The sequence below is a fragment of the Poecilia reticulata genome, chromosome 3, assembly GCF_904066995.2.
Source record: "Poecilia reticulata chromosome 3, P_reticulata-male-v2, whole genome shotgun sequence".
NCBI lineage: Eukaryota > Metazoa > Chordata > Actinopteri > Cyprinodontiformes > Poeciliidae > Poecilia > Poecilia reticulata.
This window is the reverse complement of record NC_088832.1, coordinates 5,017,055-5,035,765: the sequence shown is the minus strand read 5'-3', so window position 1 is coordinate 5,035,765 and position 18,711 is coordinate 5,017,055. Positions and strand designations below refer to the sequence as shown.

General features: G+C 39.5%; 2 protein-coding genes across 3 annotated transcripts; one reads left to right on the top strand and one right to left on the bottom strand.

Moving 5' to 3' along the window:
• slc7a6 (solute carrier family 7 member 6) lies at nt 1–7,289 on the top strand. 2 transcript variants are annotated; one of them, XR_014086830.1, is made up of 10 exons: nt 1–183; nt 2,191–2,765; nt 2,852–2,977; nt 4,048–4,192; nt 4,289–4,412; nt 4,498–4,601; nt 4,696–4,792; nt 5,295–5,444; nt 5,727–5,855; nt 6,564–7,289. XR_014086830.1 is itself a non-coding variant. In XM_008404889.3 (10 exons), exons 2-10 carry the CDS (start codon nt 2,276–2,278, stop codon nt 6,629–6,631), a joined length of 1,488 nt encoding a protein of 495 aa, XP_008403111.2. In that variant the 5' UTR covers nt 49–183; nt 2,191–2,275; the 3' UTR covers nt 6,632–7,289. The 2 variants fall into 2 exon arrangements, 1 of the variants encoding a protein (XP_008403111.2); XM_008404889.3 differs by having other exon boundaries at nt 49–183; nt 5,672–5,855.
• On the bottom strand, nt 7,285–12,362 carry slc7a6os (solute carrier family 7 member 6 opposite strand). Its single transcript, XM_008404887.3, has 5 exons — nt 12,064–12,362; nt 10,633–10,956; nt 9,525–9,731; nt 9,121–9,253; nt 7,285–8,139 (listed from the first exon to the last, which is right to left on the bottom strand). Exons 1-5 carry the CDS (start codon nt 12,250–12,252, stop codon nt 8,018–8,020), a joined length of 975 nt encoding a protein of 324 aa, XP_008403109.1. The 5' UTR covers nt 12,253–12,362; the 3' UTR covers nt 7,285–8,017.
• Nucleotides 12,363–18,711: the final 6,349 nt, after the last annotated feature.

The window sequence follows — 18,711 nt, the reverse complement described above, 5'->3', positions numbered from 1 at the left end:
ACATGTTGTGTTACAGGATGCCTCGTCACATGACGCTCCCCTAGCAGCAGCAGCAGCAGCAGCACGCTGTTTACTGGCTGCAGATGGATCAGCTGTGAGCGGTGCGGCGCAGGGCTGGTTGCCAGTCATAAACACCAACGCAGGAAATAATAATTGGAAGAAAAAAAAAAAAAAACAGCTGAGGTAAGACCGAACATTTACATCATGGGTTTATGCTGTCTGTGGTTGATGCTCGAACGACTGTTTTCATTTTATTAGCTTGGACAAAAGAGATATGTCTGTGACAAGTCAGCGAAATAAAGCCATGACAGGAAGTGAGTTCAGGAAAAAGATTACACGAATATCGTTAGACACTGTCTTAAGTTGTATGCTTTTGCAAATGGTTGGAGACGAGGTTTAAACTAAATATGAAAAAAGTTTGAAATAAAAGAATAATTGAATAGATAGGAGATAGAAAATTTAATACTCTAAAATTACACAATATTTGGTTGTATTTTGAAATTCATGAGCGGAAAATAAATGTGACACCTGCTAGCTTAATGCAGACAGAAAGCACCGGGTACTGCGGCTCGTTTTCTTTCATATTTGTTTTCAAGTCGCTCGCGGCAGATGTTCGGCGAAATTTGAGCCTTTATTGGCAGGAGGAAAAAATGAACCCAACAATGTTAGGGTTGCAACTTCCGCTCTACTTTTTACTTATTGAAATAATTCATTTGCGTTATTAATACTGTGTTATGTCCTGACTTTGTTTGGGGTTTTTTGGATCTACTTCCTTATCCTGGACTGAATATCAATGAAATGTAAACTACGAGTGCTTGCTTTACACATTATTTTAAGTAGTTTTGAGATTTCCTTCGAAGAAAGGTAGACAAACACAGAAATGCGTGAAGATGAAGTTTTCCTCAGGCCAGTTTTTTCATGTTTATCTGAGTCATGGCTCCTCATATACTCCTTGTTACTCACTGAGTTGAAAAACAAATGGCACAAATCCGTGAGGTCCCCACATCCTGAAAATTGAAATATATATGAAATTTGATTTCAGTGTTTTTCTAAATCTAAAGTATGAAAAATAGTGAATTCGGGATGAAAAAGGTTGGATTTTAAGACTTTGTCCACCATCATTATTTATGTTTTAAAGAGAAAAAGTTGCTGTGTGAAAATAATTTGTTCTTTTATGCTGAGATGGATATAGTCACAGCTCTGTAACTATCCATCTGTACTCTGTTTATTTCACAGTGTTTTCACAGTGTTACAGTGTTGTGCCATGGGCTACTGGGGGTCTGGTCATACAATGACGGTGTGTCCAGTGCTGATAAGATTAACATGTCGGTGAACAATTTTTCTCCACATGTTGAGCTATAAAGAGCAATATGACCATGCATACATGCATACATGTATTAAAAGGTCTAGTCAAAGTCCAAGCTTAAGTCCAATTGAGAATCTGTGGCCAAAGTTGGACAATTCATATCCACTGATTTTCTCCAACCAGTGTAGAGCTGGAGCTATATGTTGCAAAAATATAGATATTTGTATCCTGTATAAATCCTGTATAAGGGTCTGCTGTTCACAAATCCAAACATTTACCACACTGTAAAAGCTTAAGGAATAGGTAGATTTTCAAATAAAGTGGCTCTGCATTTGATTCTTTGAACAGGACGCAACATTGAAGCAAAACATTGGGTCATTGAAGCCTTCTCCCAAGAGTTGACTTTTTTTTCTCAAGAACGAGCAATAAACAATGTAATCAGCTTCCTGTTTGTATCCAGGAGTTATTTTTGGTACTGTGTGCCTTTTATACGGAAATCTGGTGAGGGGAGGGTGGAGACATGATTTCTGTTCAAAACAGAACATCAGGCGCATGCCATGTCTTGTCTTGCTAACGTCTATAAAGATCACGCCTTTATCTGCCTGGTGCATTTGTCACGTCTTCATGACACAGATTTGATGAATGACAGGTGAGCCTTATAGAAGTATCTAAAACTACAGTGTTTTCTAATGTTTTAGCAAAGATGAAAGTTAAAGTGTGATGGTACGCACAACACATCTTCAATACCTCCATTTCTTTTTAAACACTGCTGCCCCTTTGCGGAGTGTAGATGATACAGGAGGCCTTTATTGTTTTGTAAGCTGCTTCTGAACATTTCAGCTCCATTTTAATAACAAAGACTGTATTTTGGATCTGTTGGACAGTTCGTGCCCAAGGTTGTCAATTAGGAACAAGGGGGCAGGATCATCCTGGCGCAGGTACCACTGGTTCAGCCCCAAGACCAACATCATGGCCGGCGGTGAAGGATCCGACAAATCGGATGGCAGTGCCAGTCAGTCTTCCTCTCGTCAGGATCATCCCAAAGAACACATGAAGCTCAAGAAGGAGATCTCGCTTCTCAACGGGGTCAGTTTGATCGTGGGAAACATGATCGGCTCTGGCATCTTCGTCTCTCCCAAGGGCGTGCTCATCTACAGCGCCTCCTATGGGCTGTCTCTAGTCATCTGGGCCATTGGCGGCCTGTTCTCGGTTGTTGGGGCCCTCTGCTATGCTGAGCTAGGCACCACAATCACCAAATCAGGGGCTTCTTATGCATACATCCTGGAGTCATTTGGTGGCTTCATTGCATTCATTCGCCTGTGGACGTCACTGTTGATCATTGAACCCACCAGCCAAGCCGTCATAGCCATTACATTCGCAAACTACCTGGTACAACCACTGTTCCCAACTTGTGAGCCCCCATACACAGCATCCCGCCTCGTCGCTGCTGCATGCATATGTAAGTACCTTTGAATCATGCAATGTCCCTCTGTTATTTGCTCATGTCCTTGTTGAGTTGTGTGTGAAGTTTTTCTCTCTTCTCAGGTTTACTGACATTCATAAACTCTGCTTATGTAAAGTGGGGCACCCGTGTACAGGACATCTTTACCTATGCAAAGGTGGCGGCACTCATTGTCATTATCATTACTGGTTTTGTCAAGCTGGGCCAGGGTAAGTAGAGTTATGGCATGACTGTCATAAAGTACTAATACCTTAATGTCCAGACAGCAGACCCAACATACCACAAAACCTATCCTGGATGACACCGTTGCTAATCAATGTCATTTGCTTTTTCCTCTCATGTCTATCTCTAAGGGTTAGAAAGCTGGTCAGAGAGACCAGGCAAAACTAAAGCAATGCCTCACCCCCAAAAATTATAAACAAAAGTCAAGAAAAACAGCAACGTAGCAGAGTTACTCCAACATGCTGCCAGCCTAAGCAGGGCAGTTCTATTATATGAGTGTAATTATAAACAACTCTGTAATTTTAAGTTTATAATTCCATCCATTCATTATCATACATGCTTAACCCATCGCCCATGTTGACTGCTGAAGAGAGGTAACAGCACCCTTTGCGATCCTAAGCATGTATGATAAAAGATGGATGAATGGAAAAATAACATCTTTGAAAAGCATATGTTACTAATTAATACAAGTGGTAACCATGGCCCAGGACGTATCTGTGAACACCTAAAACCAAACACTAATTTATTGTCACTTATTTAACAAATGATATTTTTTTGGTCAAGTTGATCCTAATTTAAATGGCTAGTTTTTGGCTAACAGTAGTGAAAAGGCTATAATAGGTATAAATTGAGGTTTTTTTTTTAATTAATGCAAACTAGCAAAATTATGGAAATTTGTGCATAACTCAACTCAAAGTGTTTTGTTCAGAATCACGTAAACAGGAGGGCTTGTTCTCTTCAGGGAAAAGAAGGTTTTATCTTGGCAATCTTCCCAAACGAGCCAAGCCAGTTTGCTTTCTTTTTCACCTGCACTGGTGCACTCCCCAACTGTGACATTTAACAAGCCTCACTAAAGTCTAAGATGCAATTTGCTTGTGTTTTGTAAATTTACATTCAGACCTAGTCTACCAGCTTTTGGAAGAAAATGACTTGGCATTCATTCTTACTGCAAACCTTAACCGGGTTACCAAGAGAAGTCGTGACCTGCCTTATGTCCACAATGTGATGACAATTACTTATTTGGATAGAGTTGAAAACAGCTTCCTTGGTTTTTCAGGCTACACAAACAACTTCAAGTCATCCTTCCAGGGCTCGTCCACAGACCCCGGTGATGTTGCTCTGGCCTTGTACTCGGCACTCTTCTCATATTCCGGTTGGGACACGCTCAACTTTGTAACAGAAGAGATCAAAAACCCAGAGAGGTCATTATTACTTTTTTTTTTTCCAATTCTTTGTCATCCATTCAGAAAGAATTTAGTCTGAACATTTCTAAATGATCAGATGTGCTGCTGTTATAGGAACCTACCACTGTCCATTGCCATCTCCATGCCCATTGTCACCATCATCTACATTCTCACCAACGTGGCCTACTACGCTGTTCTGGATGGCAGTGCCATACTGGCCAGCGATGCTGTGGCGGTGGTGAGTTAACAGTCTGCGTCTGATCAGGACATAGTTATGGAAATGAGAATATTTTCATAATGTTACCTCTATGTGTTCTCCACAGACATTTGCAGATCACACGCTGGGCGTCATGAACTGGATAATCCCCATTGCTGTAGCGCTGTCCTGTTATGGAGGCCTAAATGCTTCCATTATAGCCGCTTCAAGGTGCTGCGCATTTATCCACTCATTAACATCAAGTAAAAGCAAACAGCATTATAGTTATGTTGATATTAAAACTAGTCATGTTTGTTGTGTCCAGGTTATTCTTTGTAGGGTCCCGGGAGGGTCACCTTCCAGATGCTCTGTCCATGATCCATATTCAAAGATTCACTCCAATCCCTGCGCTGATTTTCAATGTAAGAGAAGAAATCATCCTTAAATTAATCTGAATGGTAAAAGCACAGGGGGAGGAAGTTAAGACTTTGGAGGATTTGGTGACACTTAGTGGCAGAAATATATCACTGCACCTGTTTGAAACGTTGCTGAAGCTGAAAATGCCATCTTAGAGCACTTTCCAATTGCAATAAAACAAAATATTCTCTACCTACTTTTGAAATGGATGAAAATAGTTGTTTTTGTCTTAAAAAAGCAACAATAACAAAACAAGCAAACTATGAATGTTTCTTACTATTTTATGCTATTATTGCTTCAAAATGTCTTTTACTACTTTTAGTATGGCAGTAGATGGACATTTTTGCATTTACTGATGAGGTATTTGGTATGAAAAGTCTCACAAGCATTGTTGTACACTGTTGGAAATAAACAAGGGATTTTAAGGACCTTTTCTGTCTGTGGATTGTGATTAAATATCTCCAGCTGAAACATTTTCTGTTTCTTTTTTTTTCCCTGCCTGCCCAGTGTATCATGTCGCTGATCTACCTCACAGTGGAAGACGTCTTCCAACTCATCAACTACTACAGCTTCAGCTACTGGTTCTTCATGGATCTGTCTGTCGCCGGGCAGATCTACCTTCGCTGGAAGCAGCCTGACAGACCCAGACCTCTCAAGGTAACATTATTGACTCATTTGTCTGAATTGGGGTTGATTAGAAGAGAGGAGATGTGATTAAAGCACAATCTGGTTGAACTAATCTATATAAAAACAACACAAACAAGATTTTTCAGTCTAGTTTAAAAACAGTTATGTGATTAAAGCCGAGTGCTTTGACATGTTTTCTTACATAAAGAATATTCTTACTCTAGCCCCCCTCTCTCCCCGGTTTTGCCCTTCTGTAGCTCACACTGTTTTACCCCGTGGTGTTCTGCCTGTGTGCTGTCTTCCTGGTGGCAGTTCCTCTGTACAGCGACACCCTGAACTCCCTGATCGGGATCGCAATCGCCCTATCTGGTGTTCCCGTCTACTTCCTGGGCGTCTATCTGCCAGAGTCCAAAAGACCTCCGATTATCATCAAGCTGCTGCGTGAGTACGCCACACATCCTGGGAGGTTTTACAACTCATTCATGAGCAACAAAATGTGACTTTTTTGACAAAAAACATGAGTTTATTTTTGTAAAGTAAAATTGATTTCTATGTAAAAAAGAGTAATGTAAAATAAACGATTATATAAATATCCAGCACCTAATTCAACAGAGGTCCAGCCGAATGGTGTTACTGGTCTGACCACACGTGGAATAGATGTCACCTGAGTGAAGTGCCAGTGGCAGTAACTGTTTTCCATTTACCTTAAAATTGTGCAAATTGGAACTATGAAAATAAATGCACTAAATGGAAAAATGCTAATTTTGAAAAAAAAAAAAAAAGTGTGAGGATGAGATGGTTTTTCAGCTGTATCACAATTAATGTATTTGGTAAAACTGCAATGGAAACTAATTTTTTGCATCATGCAAGTCATGTGATCAAGAACCAGAGTCTTTGGTTGCCACCATAGAGACCAAGATGACAGGAAGTGATTGGCGATTTATATTTAACGATATATCACTTGCACTAACTTATTCACTTGATTTTAAATGTTTTTTTAACGGAAACACTTTTTTTTAATTAAAAAAAAAGCATTGTTGATCATGATTGATTTGTAAAAGCAATAGAAGGGTAAAACATCCAATGGTAGGCACTGTAAGATATTAGAATATCTCAATATGTCCGGTCTGCTAACATGTCGTCCTGCAGGTTCTCTGACTTTCTTCACCCAGTACACCTGCTTCTGCGTCCTGACAGAGACGGACAAAAGAGAGTAGCCCGTTTCCTCCAGACAGGAAACTCTGCTGGGAAACAAGCAGCTCTCATCTTTTGTATTGTTCACCATGCTGCTGCCACGCATACATAAATGCAATTTATGTATGGAGAAATATACAGCTTAATGACCCGTTATGACTTACTACAGTCACACTGGTGGCTGAATATACATTTTCTAGGAACATAGTGCCATTTTTAAGCACACCAAAAAAACTTGAAAAACTTAAAACACTACTCTGGTTATGTTTTTGATGAGGAACTGACCTGATATATAGCTAAAAAAGAGACAAATATGTATTAAATATAAAGAACTGCTGAAAACTGTCACAGTACCTTGGAATAGTTCACACTTTTCACAAACTATTTGATAAGTCGTATTAGCTGTTATTTCTCCCAAAATTCAAATTAAATGTTTGTGGTTGTAAAGTGGTATGTGAAAAAACAGTATAGGCAATTTCTACTATAGCGAGTGGGAAAGAAATTAGGGAAAATTGTCCAAAAGGTAAAATCATACAGGTACTCTTCTATTGTTTAGCGTATTGCTGCTTCCCATTGAGAGAAGCCTCTTCCTTTTATATTGAATGGCTGGTTTCACTATTCCTGCCTTTAATTATGTAGTATTTGCACTTTATTCTGAAATAAACTGTTTCAAAAATCTTTTACCAAAGCCCTTTTTTCTTCATGTAGAGAAGAAAAAACAGACTCATTTATTTTCAAAGCTTTCTTTGTTTACACATCTACATATTTACAGAAACTTTAAATTTCAACAAGCATTCCAAAAACGTTCCAAACTCCAAACTGATTTTTTTTTTATCCAAACCACAAACTCGCACATCCACAACAGAAAGTTACGCACCAGCCTTTCACATTATGCAGAAAGCAACCCCCCCACCCCAAAAAAAACAAACTAGTTTATGTACGCACTACCATGCACAGAATGCAAACACCCTAAAAACTGCAACCACACACACACACACACACACACACACACACACACACACACGTCTGGAGACGACTCGCTAACGGAAGTATTGAACGGCACGAAGCGTACGAGGCATACCACACTAATGTGCAACGATTCACGTGGAACAAACACCCACATACAGATTCACTCTAGCACAGCTTAAAAATAAAGACAGACGCTCTGGTTCCTTCTGGAAACGCTTTCCCTCCCTGAGCCTGTGTAACAGAGAGACGACCGACCTGCAGGAAGCTTTCTGGAATTGGGACTAATGCTGCAGTACTTTGGCACACCACACCAACGTTGGGAGATCTGAACTGTTGAGATCGTTTTTTTTTTTTTCTTTATTCTGTACTCTCTGCTACACAGAAGCTCGTAGAGTGAGGCATCTTGAGGAAAAGGAAGCTGGAAAGTTGCGGTGCAGCAGTCAGTCAGAATCATATTTGTCTTCGTCGTCGTCTTCGCCGCTGCAGCCCAGCTCCTGCAGCACGTCTTTCTGGTAGCGCTGCCAGTTCCTCCTGCAGTAGGAGTGCTCCTCCTCCCAGTAGTCTGGACACAGAAAAACAAAAACATGACGGATGAACACAATCAAAACTATTCCAGACTGATACAATGACATTAATTGACTCGGTCATTGCTCTGACATTTTTAAGTCAGTTGTAATGAGTCAGTCCACAGAGGACATTTTGAGGATCATCAATTTTTTTTTTTCCTTTTGCAAATTTGAGATAAGCCCTTTATATACATTGTATTTAAGGTACTTTTTTATTCTGGTAGTAATCATCTCTGGATGTGACTGGTGAATGTGAGCTCAGCTGTTCAAAAATGTGATCAATCAGAGGAAATTGTTCATTTAGCAAAGGTGCTAATTACAGCTCACCTGACAGCCAAGTCTGTTGGTCAGATATTTATCCCTTAAACATTTTTTAAGAGTGTTTTATATTTACTCTAGCAGCAAAACGTCTTCAATGATCTGAAACATTTAGATGTAACACGTGTTGTTCGACTCCAGGATCCTATTGCCTCATTCTGTCACACTCCTTGGCAATGATTACATTCAAGTTTGACATGCTTGTCAGTGAATATACAAGAAATCTAAAAATCAGAGGGCGGTTCTTTTATACACAACTTTATACAAACTGTAATGTGCAGAAGTAAAAGAGCAAAGGACTGATTGGAGCACAATATCTATTAGCCATAACTGACTATGATGATAATGTCTAAGAGTTGGAATGACAGATGAAAAAATTGAGTTATGAAAGAGTGGATTTATTTTACAATATTTAACAATGCCACCTTTTTAGAAATGCTTAATATCCTGCAGGTTTAAAGAGTTAAACTTCGTCCCACAGCGTGGGACGAAGTTTTTTTTCCACAGCTACATTAGCAGATCCTCCATCTCTGGTTTAATGTCACCATAAAACCCATCAGGTTCATGTAAACAGTTTTTCATTAGAAACAAAAAGTAAAAGCCGTCGGCAAACAGGAGCAGAGCTGAGGTTCCCATCACCTCAGCACTGAGAGGCCTACCTCCATAGCGCTGCTCCCTGTCGCTGTCTGAACCACTATCCTCATCAGGGTAGTCATTCCTCCAGTTGCTTTCTTCATTCTCGTCATCTTCATCATCATAAACCTCCTCTTCATGGACCACCAGATCTGGAACCTGAGGAGGAGGAGCAGCGTTTATGTGGCAGCCTGGCAAAGGCTCAAATCTACAATGTTCATATTTGGACTAAGGTTTGTGAATAAAAGCGCTTCAAGGAATTCTATTGTTAAAAAGAAAAATAAAGCAATACTGGGTAATGTAACACTAATTACTCAGTAACAAAGGCAGCAGCAGGGAAAGCCCCTCTGCAGTAATTGAGCCCATTTCTTCAGTCACTCACTCAGATTTCAGCACTCATTCATCTGTCCGTCCATCCATCCACACACACCAGTTCTCCGTCGTCAGCATAAGCCCTGACAGACAGGATGTCCTGGATCCAGCCTGGTGTGACCGTTTCCTGGTAGTAAAGGTCGTAAACGTAGTCGTCGTTGTGCTCCCGGTGCTCCACCCCCGGCTTCTCCCCGGAGACGGCCAGCCGCTCCCGCAGCAGCTTGGTGTTGTTGCACAGAATCACCTCTGGGTCTGAAGGCAGCGTCTGGAGTCAGCAGCAGCAGAGACAATGACGCAGTTAAGACAAATTAATCATTTGTGTTCACCTCTAAGCTCACTTCTTTTAGTCCGGGCCACATAAAGGATTCAATAAAGCATTCTAATGGAGCAAGTTGATTAATGTTGTCATGGTTTTGTTAAATTGGTAAAACTTGAAAAAAAAAATTATTTTTATATATATATATATATATATATATATATAAAGTATTACTAGTGAAAGTGAATTGATAAACTGAAGCCAATCATTAGTAGCAGTAATATGACAAATGTATAGAAAAATTTTGAGTTAGGGTGGGAACTTATAAGAATTTTTATTGTCAGGATCAATTTCAATTAATATAAAAAAAAAACAATCCATATTGCCTGGTTTGTTAATTTTAACGTTTTCTCCACCGTTTGTTCAACAAAAGTATTGATAAATCCTAATCATTTGAAAATGTGATTAATGTGTTTAGTTTAGTGATTCAAATCAAACGTCTTCATGTAACTGTTTCCTGTTTCAATGGAAAGGTTTGTTTGTGGAGATGACTGCTGCCATAAAGTTACATAAAAAAGGATTAAATAGTTCTTATCACATTAATACCACAACATATTGTGATAAAACTTCATGTCCATGTCATCCACACCTAGTATGAATGCTACTACTATAATCATAAAATAGAATACAAGGAATATTCTGTTGACACAAGTAGAAATTGGTTTAAAACCTTAAATATTAGCAAATACAAACATAACCATAAGCTATATAAAACTCATATACCCATAGAGTAAAAAAAGTGCCAATTATCTGCAGTATTGTGGTTTAATTAAACATATCTTCACCATGACTGTTCAGGCCTCATCTTTTGTAAAGCAGTTTAAGTATTTAAACTTAAACTCCTCCCCACCTTCCTCAGTAGTTTGTCTGGATCCTCCTCGTCCTCCTGGACCAGATCCACCACCTGGATTTCCCCCAGTCCGCACCGTTTGTCCGTCCTGCTGTCCTCTCCGTCCTCTGAGGCTTCATTCTGGGGGGTCTCCTGCTCGGCGGGCCGCAGCAGCCCCGTGCGGTGGCTGGACAGGATTCTGTAGCGTTCCTCCCTGCGGGTGCTCCACTTGGTGCTGCGCAGGTCGCCCATTATCCGCTGGGAGCTGGAGGCGGACGGGCGCAGGGCGTGGGCCGCGCGGGGCCGGGCCAGAGCCTGCCGGACCTGGGTCTGGACCGGAGCATCCTAATGAGAAGAGGGGGCGAGATGGACGTGTGTTGTTACCGTAGCAACAAGTACAAAAAAAATAAATTATATATGGATAGAAAGAAAACCTAGACATGGTCCTTTAAATTCTTCGTACTAAATGAAAATATAACCACGTATTATTAACTTCTTTAATACATCAAGAAAGTAAAACAACAAAAATTTTCTTTTAGTGTTTCTGGAAGGAAACAATACTGACATATGAACAGCTGCAATGAGAGACCAATGTTCAGTTCACATGAACTGAACATGAACATGTTCACGTGAACATGAACATGTTCACCAATCTGATTTTTTTTAAAAAAATCAGCAGAACTCATTTAAAATGTTTCTCTATTTTTTTTTTTTACTTAATTACACATTTAATTTATAACTGCACCAGTACAGCACACTGAAATACACCAATAGATTCACAAGCTTGGTCAAAGATGGAAAAACAACTTTAATTTGTTCAGTCAGTGAAATTAGGAGTAGAACAGCCAATGGAAAACAAATAATAAAACTGAAACTGACAAAAACAAAAGACTGACCATCTTGGTCATATATATATATATATATATATATATATATATATATATATATAACAGTAACAAACTTGTGCACTCGCTCATTTTTCTTTTTAATTAGTAGAATACATAAAAACAAAACATCAAGTAATATTTATAACCACAGTGAGTGGAAGTAAACTTGTGTTGCATAAAAGTGTATTTCTTGCCAAAAAGTTTAATAAAAAAAAAGCTTTCTGATAATATATTTAGTATTCATATGCTTGCAAGTACAGGCTAGCTTCCTGCAGCATTAAATGTTCAACGTCAACAAAACGAGCACTTCCTCGGTTAGCATAGCACACAGGCTAGCGACTATGCTATGCTAACCAACAGCAGAGATGGCTTTGTCTCCAAAACCTTACCGCTTGTCCGCTATGAAGGCACACTTGCTAATGGCCACTCAGCCACGACATCAGCTCTGCGTTTGTACTGTCCACTAACGGCGACTCCATAATCACAGAGCGGCCCGTGTCATGCCCACCACCAGCTGCGTGTCTAGCCTGGGCTAACTGTGTGGTCACCGCGGCGGGCCTCTCACCTGGGTCGCTACAGTCGCCACGAGTTTGAACACAGAGTTCTCCACCTCAGCTTCGTCTGGCTCCGGTACCGTCTCCCCCGAGCTCTGGGACGACTCGGGCCGGATACGCTTACACGCCAGCAACAAAGCATCTGCGGGGTCTGTCCCCCTTTTTCTTTTCACTCGCAGAATTGTCGTGTTCGGGTCCATGATAGCCTTCTGTCCTCTAGCGTCTGCTTGTCTGTCTGCTCTGCTAGTTTGTGTCTGGCACTCAAAAGATCAGAAGGATCGCGAGACCTGTCACGCTGGTTCTTCTTCTCCGTTGTGTTCCTTTTCTTGATTTTTATTGGCGGTTGTCAAAAAACCTTAAGTGTTCATTACCGCCATCTACTGGCACGGGTGTGGTTCTAAATGTCTTAGTATTATCATATTCTTTTGATCTATTTTATTTTCCATTCCCTCTTGAAAATAGATTCTTTATCTTCAATTTGCATCTGGTAAAATCCATGGTGGTCTCCGTTGTGTTTAGTGGGCCGGAAGCATGTTGCTAATATCTGCAGTCCTTTTTTATTTATGTCAATCTGCTCCAAGTTAAAAAGACTGAGACATGTTTTACTACTCAGGTTTTTGCTTCTAAAATGCTTGATAGTGTTTCTGCTTTAGTTCAACTCTCAGAATGTAGAAGCGTGTACATTACAAAGAACAATCAAACAATCTCTCTGTGTTTATGCCCCCACTTTAGTACAGCTGATTCAAATGATTACCTCTGCAGCATGCTTCCAATTGCTGCAGCAGCTCGTTAATCCAGTGTTTGTTTAGTCCAGGTGTGCAGCAGCAGGGAAACGCCTCACTCTGAGGACCAGGATTGTGGACTTATGCTCTAGTTGAGGGACACAGAGGAAAAAACAAAAATCACTGAAAGTCAGTTTGATATCTATCAACACTGATGCATATTTCTGAGACATGCCATTTTATAGATTCAAGCACATCCTTGCATTCTGCTGTTTTAGTGGTGCTGCATTTTCCTAATGCACCAACTGCTAATAATTTGTCACAAGGACCAGCAGCGCTCATGTCAGAGTGGGGAATCACTCACAAAGTTACTGTACTTACTTTTAATATCGGAGCAAGACCTAGAGAAACTGCTAGAGCAAACTTAGAAAGTCAGAACAAGAATCTAGAGAATTCTTACAAGAATTCTAGCAGTTTACTAGTTTCTAACTTATGGACTACTTATTCTTAGTATGTAGTTTAATTTTACTGTTAAATAAATTAATAGGAGAAACTCCTATTAATTTATTTCACTTTTTACTTTTCTGTTGCTTTGTTGTTTGTATTCCCTCTAATTCATGTAAAGCACTTTAAATTGCCTTGTTGCTGAAAATGTGCTGTCTAAATAACAATACCTTATCTTACTTTAGGTCACAACATGCTTATCATCTTCAAACAGTCTCTTCACCACATGTTTTGCGTTGGTTTTTTCACTGATGTGCACATTCTAACTTTAACAGAACACTATGATGGCTGACATTTATATATGTACGTTGATGGTTTGTTGTTTCAACATTTTTCACAGGAGCATCGAAATGTGCTAGAGTAGGATTCAACTTTGGCTGTGAATAGGTAACATAATTGCCTATGGGAATTCTTAATAAAACCAGTAATTTAGATGTAGAAAACGACCAAGTCTGGGAATCACTCTTAAAATAGAGAAATAAATATACATATAATATAGCAAAAGTGTTTGGTCTCAGTTACTTTTTATCATACCTGTCTGATAAGGCCTTGGTTTTAAAATAATAATAGATTAATGGATAGGTCCATCACTGGTGTTACCTGAACAGCAGCATGCTACACCTGTGCATGAAATAAACACATACAATTTCACTCAATTATACAAGAGTTTATTAACAAAATGAATTCAACTTCACAGTTAAAATACACTGCTCAAAAAATAAAGGGAACACTTAACACAATGTAACTCCAAGTAAGTCAAACTTCTGTGAAATCAAACTGTCCACTTAGGAAGCAACACTGATTGACAACGGGGACCCTCGTCGGGTCAATCAGTGTTGCTTCCTAAGTGGACAGTTTGATTTCACAGACGTTTGAATTACTTGGAGTTATATTGTGTTGTTTAAGTGTTCCCTTTATTTTTTTGAGCAGTATATTTTATTCAAGGAACTCACTAAGCTAGCAACTCACACAACTAAGACTACTGAGAAAGAGATAAAATATTGAAACAAACACCTAGAAGTAAAAACAGTAAAAAATAGGATTTAAAAATAGAAGCAATAAAATGCTGCAATGATGTCATAGTTTAGTCTGAAGAATCCTCAAAGACCAACGATTGTATTGAAATGTGCTGATCACTCATATTGAAGTCTTGGATGATTTCTTTTAGACTTTTCCCAGATATCATGCAACAGTGTGTTTTAGGTGCTGTCCTCTATTACATTCACAGCCACTCCTACATTTATTTAATGTGTTATGAATCAGCCAATCAGTGGCTTACAAAACTATTACATTATTTCTATTTTTGCTAGTTGGTTAAAAGTAAACCAACTGTAGTCTACGGAAACTTCTGCAATATGAACAAAGAAGCGGCTAATCTTTTATGTTTGGCAAACGGAATTAAATTTGCTACCAATAACTGAGCTACAACAGGAAACATCTGATTTAATGTAAGATGGTGAGAAAACAGGTTATGTGTCTTTTGATGCAGGTTAAAGAAACAACTTAGTGCAGATCAAGAAAGATGAACAGGCTGATGAAAGCAAAGAAGGCAGAGAGCGCCGAACCAGAGTAGGAGATGTAGCTGATGTTCACAGCATGATGGTCAATCACACTCTGAGCTTCATTCTGGACAGAGAAAAAACTACGGAATTATCTGAAATTAATTTTACACCAGTTCTCCAGAGATGTTCAACTAATGCACCTTTTTCAGACTTTTACCAACTAGATGCTCAGCTAGCTAACTTTGATCAGTGTATATAAGCATTGAAGAACAAGACTATCTGAAAAGTCTTGCTTGCTCCCTCCAGGGCTGTTGCCTGAGCCCCCTGCTGTTCACCCTGATGACCCTCGACTGTCATCCCAGGTTTAATCACATCCTGAAATATGCAGATGACACACTTATGGGCCTTTTTCAGGACAACAATAAAGTCGATTACAGAGTAGTACAACATCTTATGGACTGGTGTAGAATGAAGAACTTCCTCCTGAACGTCGACAGGAGAAAGGACCTCGCCAGATCACTACCTTCCTGAGGGTGCACATTACACACAACATTGACTGAGCAGAAGAAGCAGCCACCGCAGCATCTGCACTTTCTGAGGCGAATGAGAAGGGCTTCCCTTCCCACTCCCTTCCTCTCCACCTTCTACAGAGGAACCATTGAGAACCTGCTGACCAGCAGTAACTCCATCTGGTCTGGAAGCTGGAAGTCTCTGCAAAGAGAGATGAGGAAAGTGGAGAGGATCATTGGGACTCCACTTCACTCTATCCAGATCATTGCACACAGATGCTGCTTAGCCAGAAATAACCAGATCCTCTCTGATTCCACCCATCCTCTACATGGTCTGTTCATTCAGTTGTCATCTGGCAGGAGACTCTGCAGCGTCCACTGAAGAACAGCCAGACTCAGAAATAGTTGCCTCCAGCTGGCCATCAGATTGCTCAACAGTCCCATCACTAAGACTGTCTGAAAAGGCTAAGTTATGTATATTTAGCAATATAATATTATTTATATATTCATGTATTTATAGGCACACTTGTAATTCTTTCTGTGTGCTACAGTGGCCAAGCAATGAATTTTATGCCAATTTCATTGTTATATCTTTATGCAACGACAATAAAGTAAGTCCAAACCTGAGTCTGTAACTGCAGCAAAGTTTACTACAGAGTATCGATACAAGAGGGTGGAATGAAAATATATGGGGCACTTTTGAGATGTTTGTTAAAGATTTGAAAACCATGTATTATATTCCTTCATGATAATCCAGCACTTTGTGTTGCTCTGTTACTCAAAACCCTCAAACATTTGCCCTTTAGGTGACAGTACTGTTAAAATTGAGTGTGAATATTTTTAGAAAACTATTGATTACTGGTGTCAGAAAAACATGACTTACCACAAGCACAGCAAAAAAGCCGAGGCGACTGCAGCTGCAGATAAATTCACTCCACTCTAATGAAAGCAGACAAACAAACATGTAAGTCCTGACTTGATGCTTTCATTTGAGAGTAGGAAAGTTGTTTGCATCCATATTGCACCTGTTTCATCCTCCTTCCAAAACACACATGTTCCATAGTTCTCCTGAAACATAGAAAGGGAATCAAAATGAATGAAAAGTCTTGTTTTTTAAGTGTTTATCATCGTATTTATTTAGTTACCATTTCATTATTGTGGTGAAAGATTAACTGGACCGTCTCAGTAAGATCGCTGACTGGCTGCTTCCCAGCTTTCGCAAACAGGACCAGCCCTCCTATAACAGTTCCTTCTACGCTGACAGTCAGCTGGGGATTTATCCTTCGTCCTCTGCTCTGAGGAGTTGCTTGCTGCAATGAAGTGACAGAATTGACCTCTCTTTAAAATCTTCTCAAAAAATTAGTAGCGTTTCTACTGTCACTTTAGACATTCTGTCTCTACAGGCTTCGTTGTGTACTAGAACCACTTTATGCATTCACAATGACATGCTAGCTTAAGCTGGAAGTCCAGCTAAATGTGAACTTTCTTGTTCAGAGGATCACACCTGCAACAACGTGCTGCTGATCACAGAGGCAACCACCAAGATGTTTTCCTCTGACTGTGTTCTGCTGATTCTCTGAAGAGCTGGTGATGGGATTCAGACCTCATGATTGGATGTGGGGCCTAATTCAGCCTTAAAATCAGAACATGAATTAGGATTTTATACACAGAAAATCAACTATGTTTCAGAATATGTAAATACAACCTAACTATTTACTACGTCCTAATAATGTTTATGAAAATTCCATCAAACTTAGAACGCAGTTTATAAACATAAGCACAAGGCACATTAATCTTGTAAATGTCAAATAATTAATTTAGTTTATCAATTCAATTCAATGAGGGAAACATATATTTTAGAGTCAACCTGCAAGCCTGACTCAGTGGTGATCTAAAACCAGAGAAGTTTGGTTTGATTTAACTTCACATGGTGAGAAAAAAAAGTTGTATGTGTCTTTTTATGTGGTGTATGTAACCTTATGGTTTCAACTGAATATTTTATTTTCATTCTGATGATTATGACTTTTATCTCACTGAAACCCACCATTCAGTTTCTCAGAAAATCTGAATTTTACAGAAACATTATGAGGAAGACTGCTAACAGGACAGCTTCCGTAGACGGTTTCTGACACTCGTAGGGAGAAAAGGTCACAGCTGAAGAAGATTCACACTCATGTTAATGGGAGGTTGATGGGAAAGAAAAAAGGCGTGTAACATCATGACCTTTAGAGGATGGTGAAGAAAAAACCATTCAAGAGTTTTACAGAATCACAACACATAGACTGATGTTGGAGTTGGTAGTTAAAGGTGACGTATTAGTGCGTACTCATCAAAAACATGCGGGGCAGCGGTCCCTGAGGACCACTGCTGTATAGTACAATCACATACTTAGAGACTAGGCACCATTTCTGTATTAAAACTTATTTTTTATTAGTTTGATTTGTCTGAAAAACTGTGAGTTTGTTAACTGTAAGCCATAATTATCAACATTTACTGAAATAGATGCTTGAAATTTCTAAAATAAATAAATAAAACCCTAATTTCTCATGTGTTGGTGCTTCCCAAATAAGGGCCATACCACTGATCACCAGCTATGAGCTCACCTGGTCTGCTGGGTTCACCTCTTGGCGAGCAAACCCATGAAACATACGAATCCTTGGATTGCACGTCACAATTTTATCTTCATAGCACCTACCAAGAAATGTTTCACAATCAATCATTTACATAATGATGCAGCACAAGAACTGATAAAACTCAGCACAAGTTCAGCACAAATTTAACAATGAACAAACACAAGAGAAAAAATAGAATTAAGTGGCTTTGTACTCCTCTATGACAAGTAAAGCAGTAAATGCAAAACAAGTTGAAAGGAAAAAAAACTTACAACAAAGCAAATTTATTATGGGAATTATTATGGAAAAAGTAAGAAGACATTAGGAGAAAGAATAGGAGCTTAAAATCAACCAAATAAGCACAGCATCAGCAGCATCATTTACCTGGTCCACTTTACAAGATCTTGTTTTAATCAGCCACCAATAACATCCTGAGAGTTACAGTCTGTAAAATGGACACAGAACATGAAGAAGTCAGAACTTTTCACAGCAAACAAAAATGACAACTGAATGAACCAGAGGTACGAGAAAAACCTGACTAACAATTTGAATACAGCCCAGATGGATACATTAACAACTAAACTGATGTTCAAACTACAAAACCCCAGAATACTCACCAGCTCTGGTCGTAGGGAAGCAGAGTGTTAGGAGATAAAGAATAATCCACTTCATGTTGGACTTTCTCAAACAGATGCTGATCACCGACTGAGGCGCCGTGTTGCTCTTGTGGTTGAGGGTTACTTATTGCAGCAGACAGAGAATTTCTGTTTGATCACATGCTGAGAGAGAGGGGGCCGAGAGGAAGAAGTG

Excerpts from the sequence above, each read along its gene's own strand:
- slc7a6 (XM_008404889.3), top strand. The coding sequence starts at position 2,276 with ATGGCCGGCGGTGAAGGATCCGACAAATCGGATGGCAGTGCCAGTCAG. Across the intron at positions 5,445-5,671 it reads ACAGACCCAGACCTCTCAAG|CTCACACTGTTTTACCCCGT; the intron begins GTAACATTATTG and ends GCCCTTCTGTAG. Across the intron at positions 5,856-6,563 it reads GATTATCATCAAGCTGCTGC|GTTCTCTGACTTTCTTCACC; the intron begins GTGAGTACGCCA and ends GTCGTCCTGCAG.
- slc7a6os (XM_008404887.3), bottom strand. The coding sequence starts at position 12,252 with ATGGACCCGAACACGACAATTCTGCGAGTGAAAAGAAAAAGGGGGACA. Across the intron at positions 9,254-9,524 it reads ATGCTGACGACGGAGAACTG|GTTCCAGATCTGGTGGTCCA; the intron begins GTGTGTGTGGAT and ends CCTCCTCCTCAG. Across the intron at positions 8,140-9,120 it reads CAGGGAGCAGCGCTATGGAG|ACTACTGGGAGGAGGAGCAC; the intron begins GTAGGCCTCTCA and ends TTCTGTGTCCAG.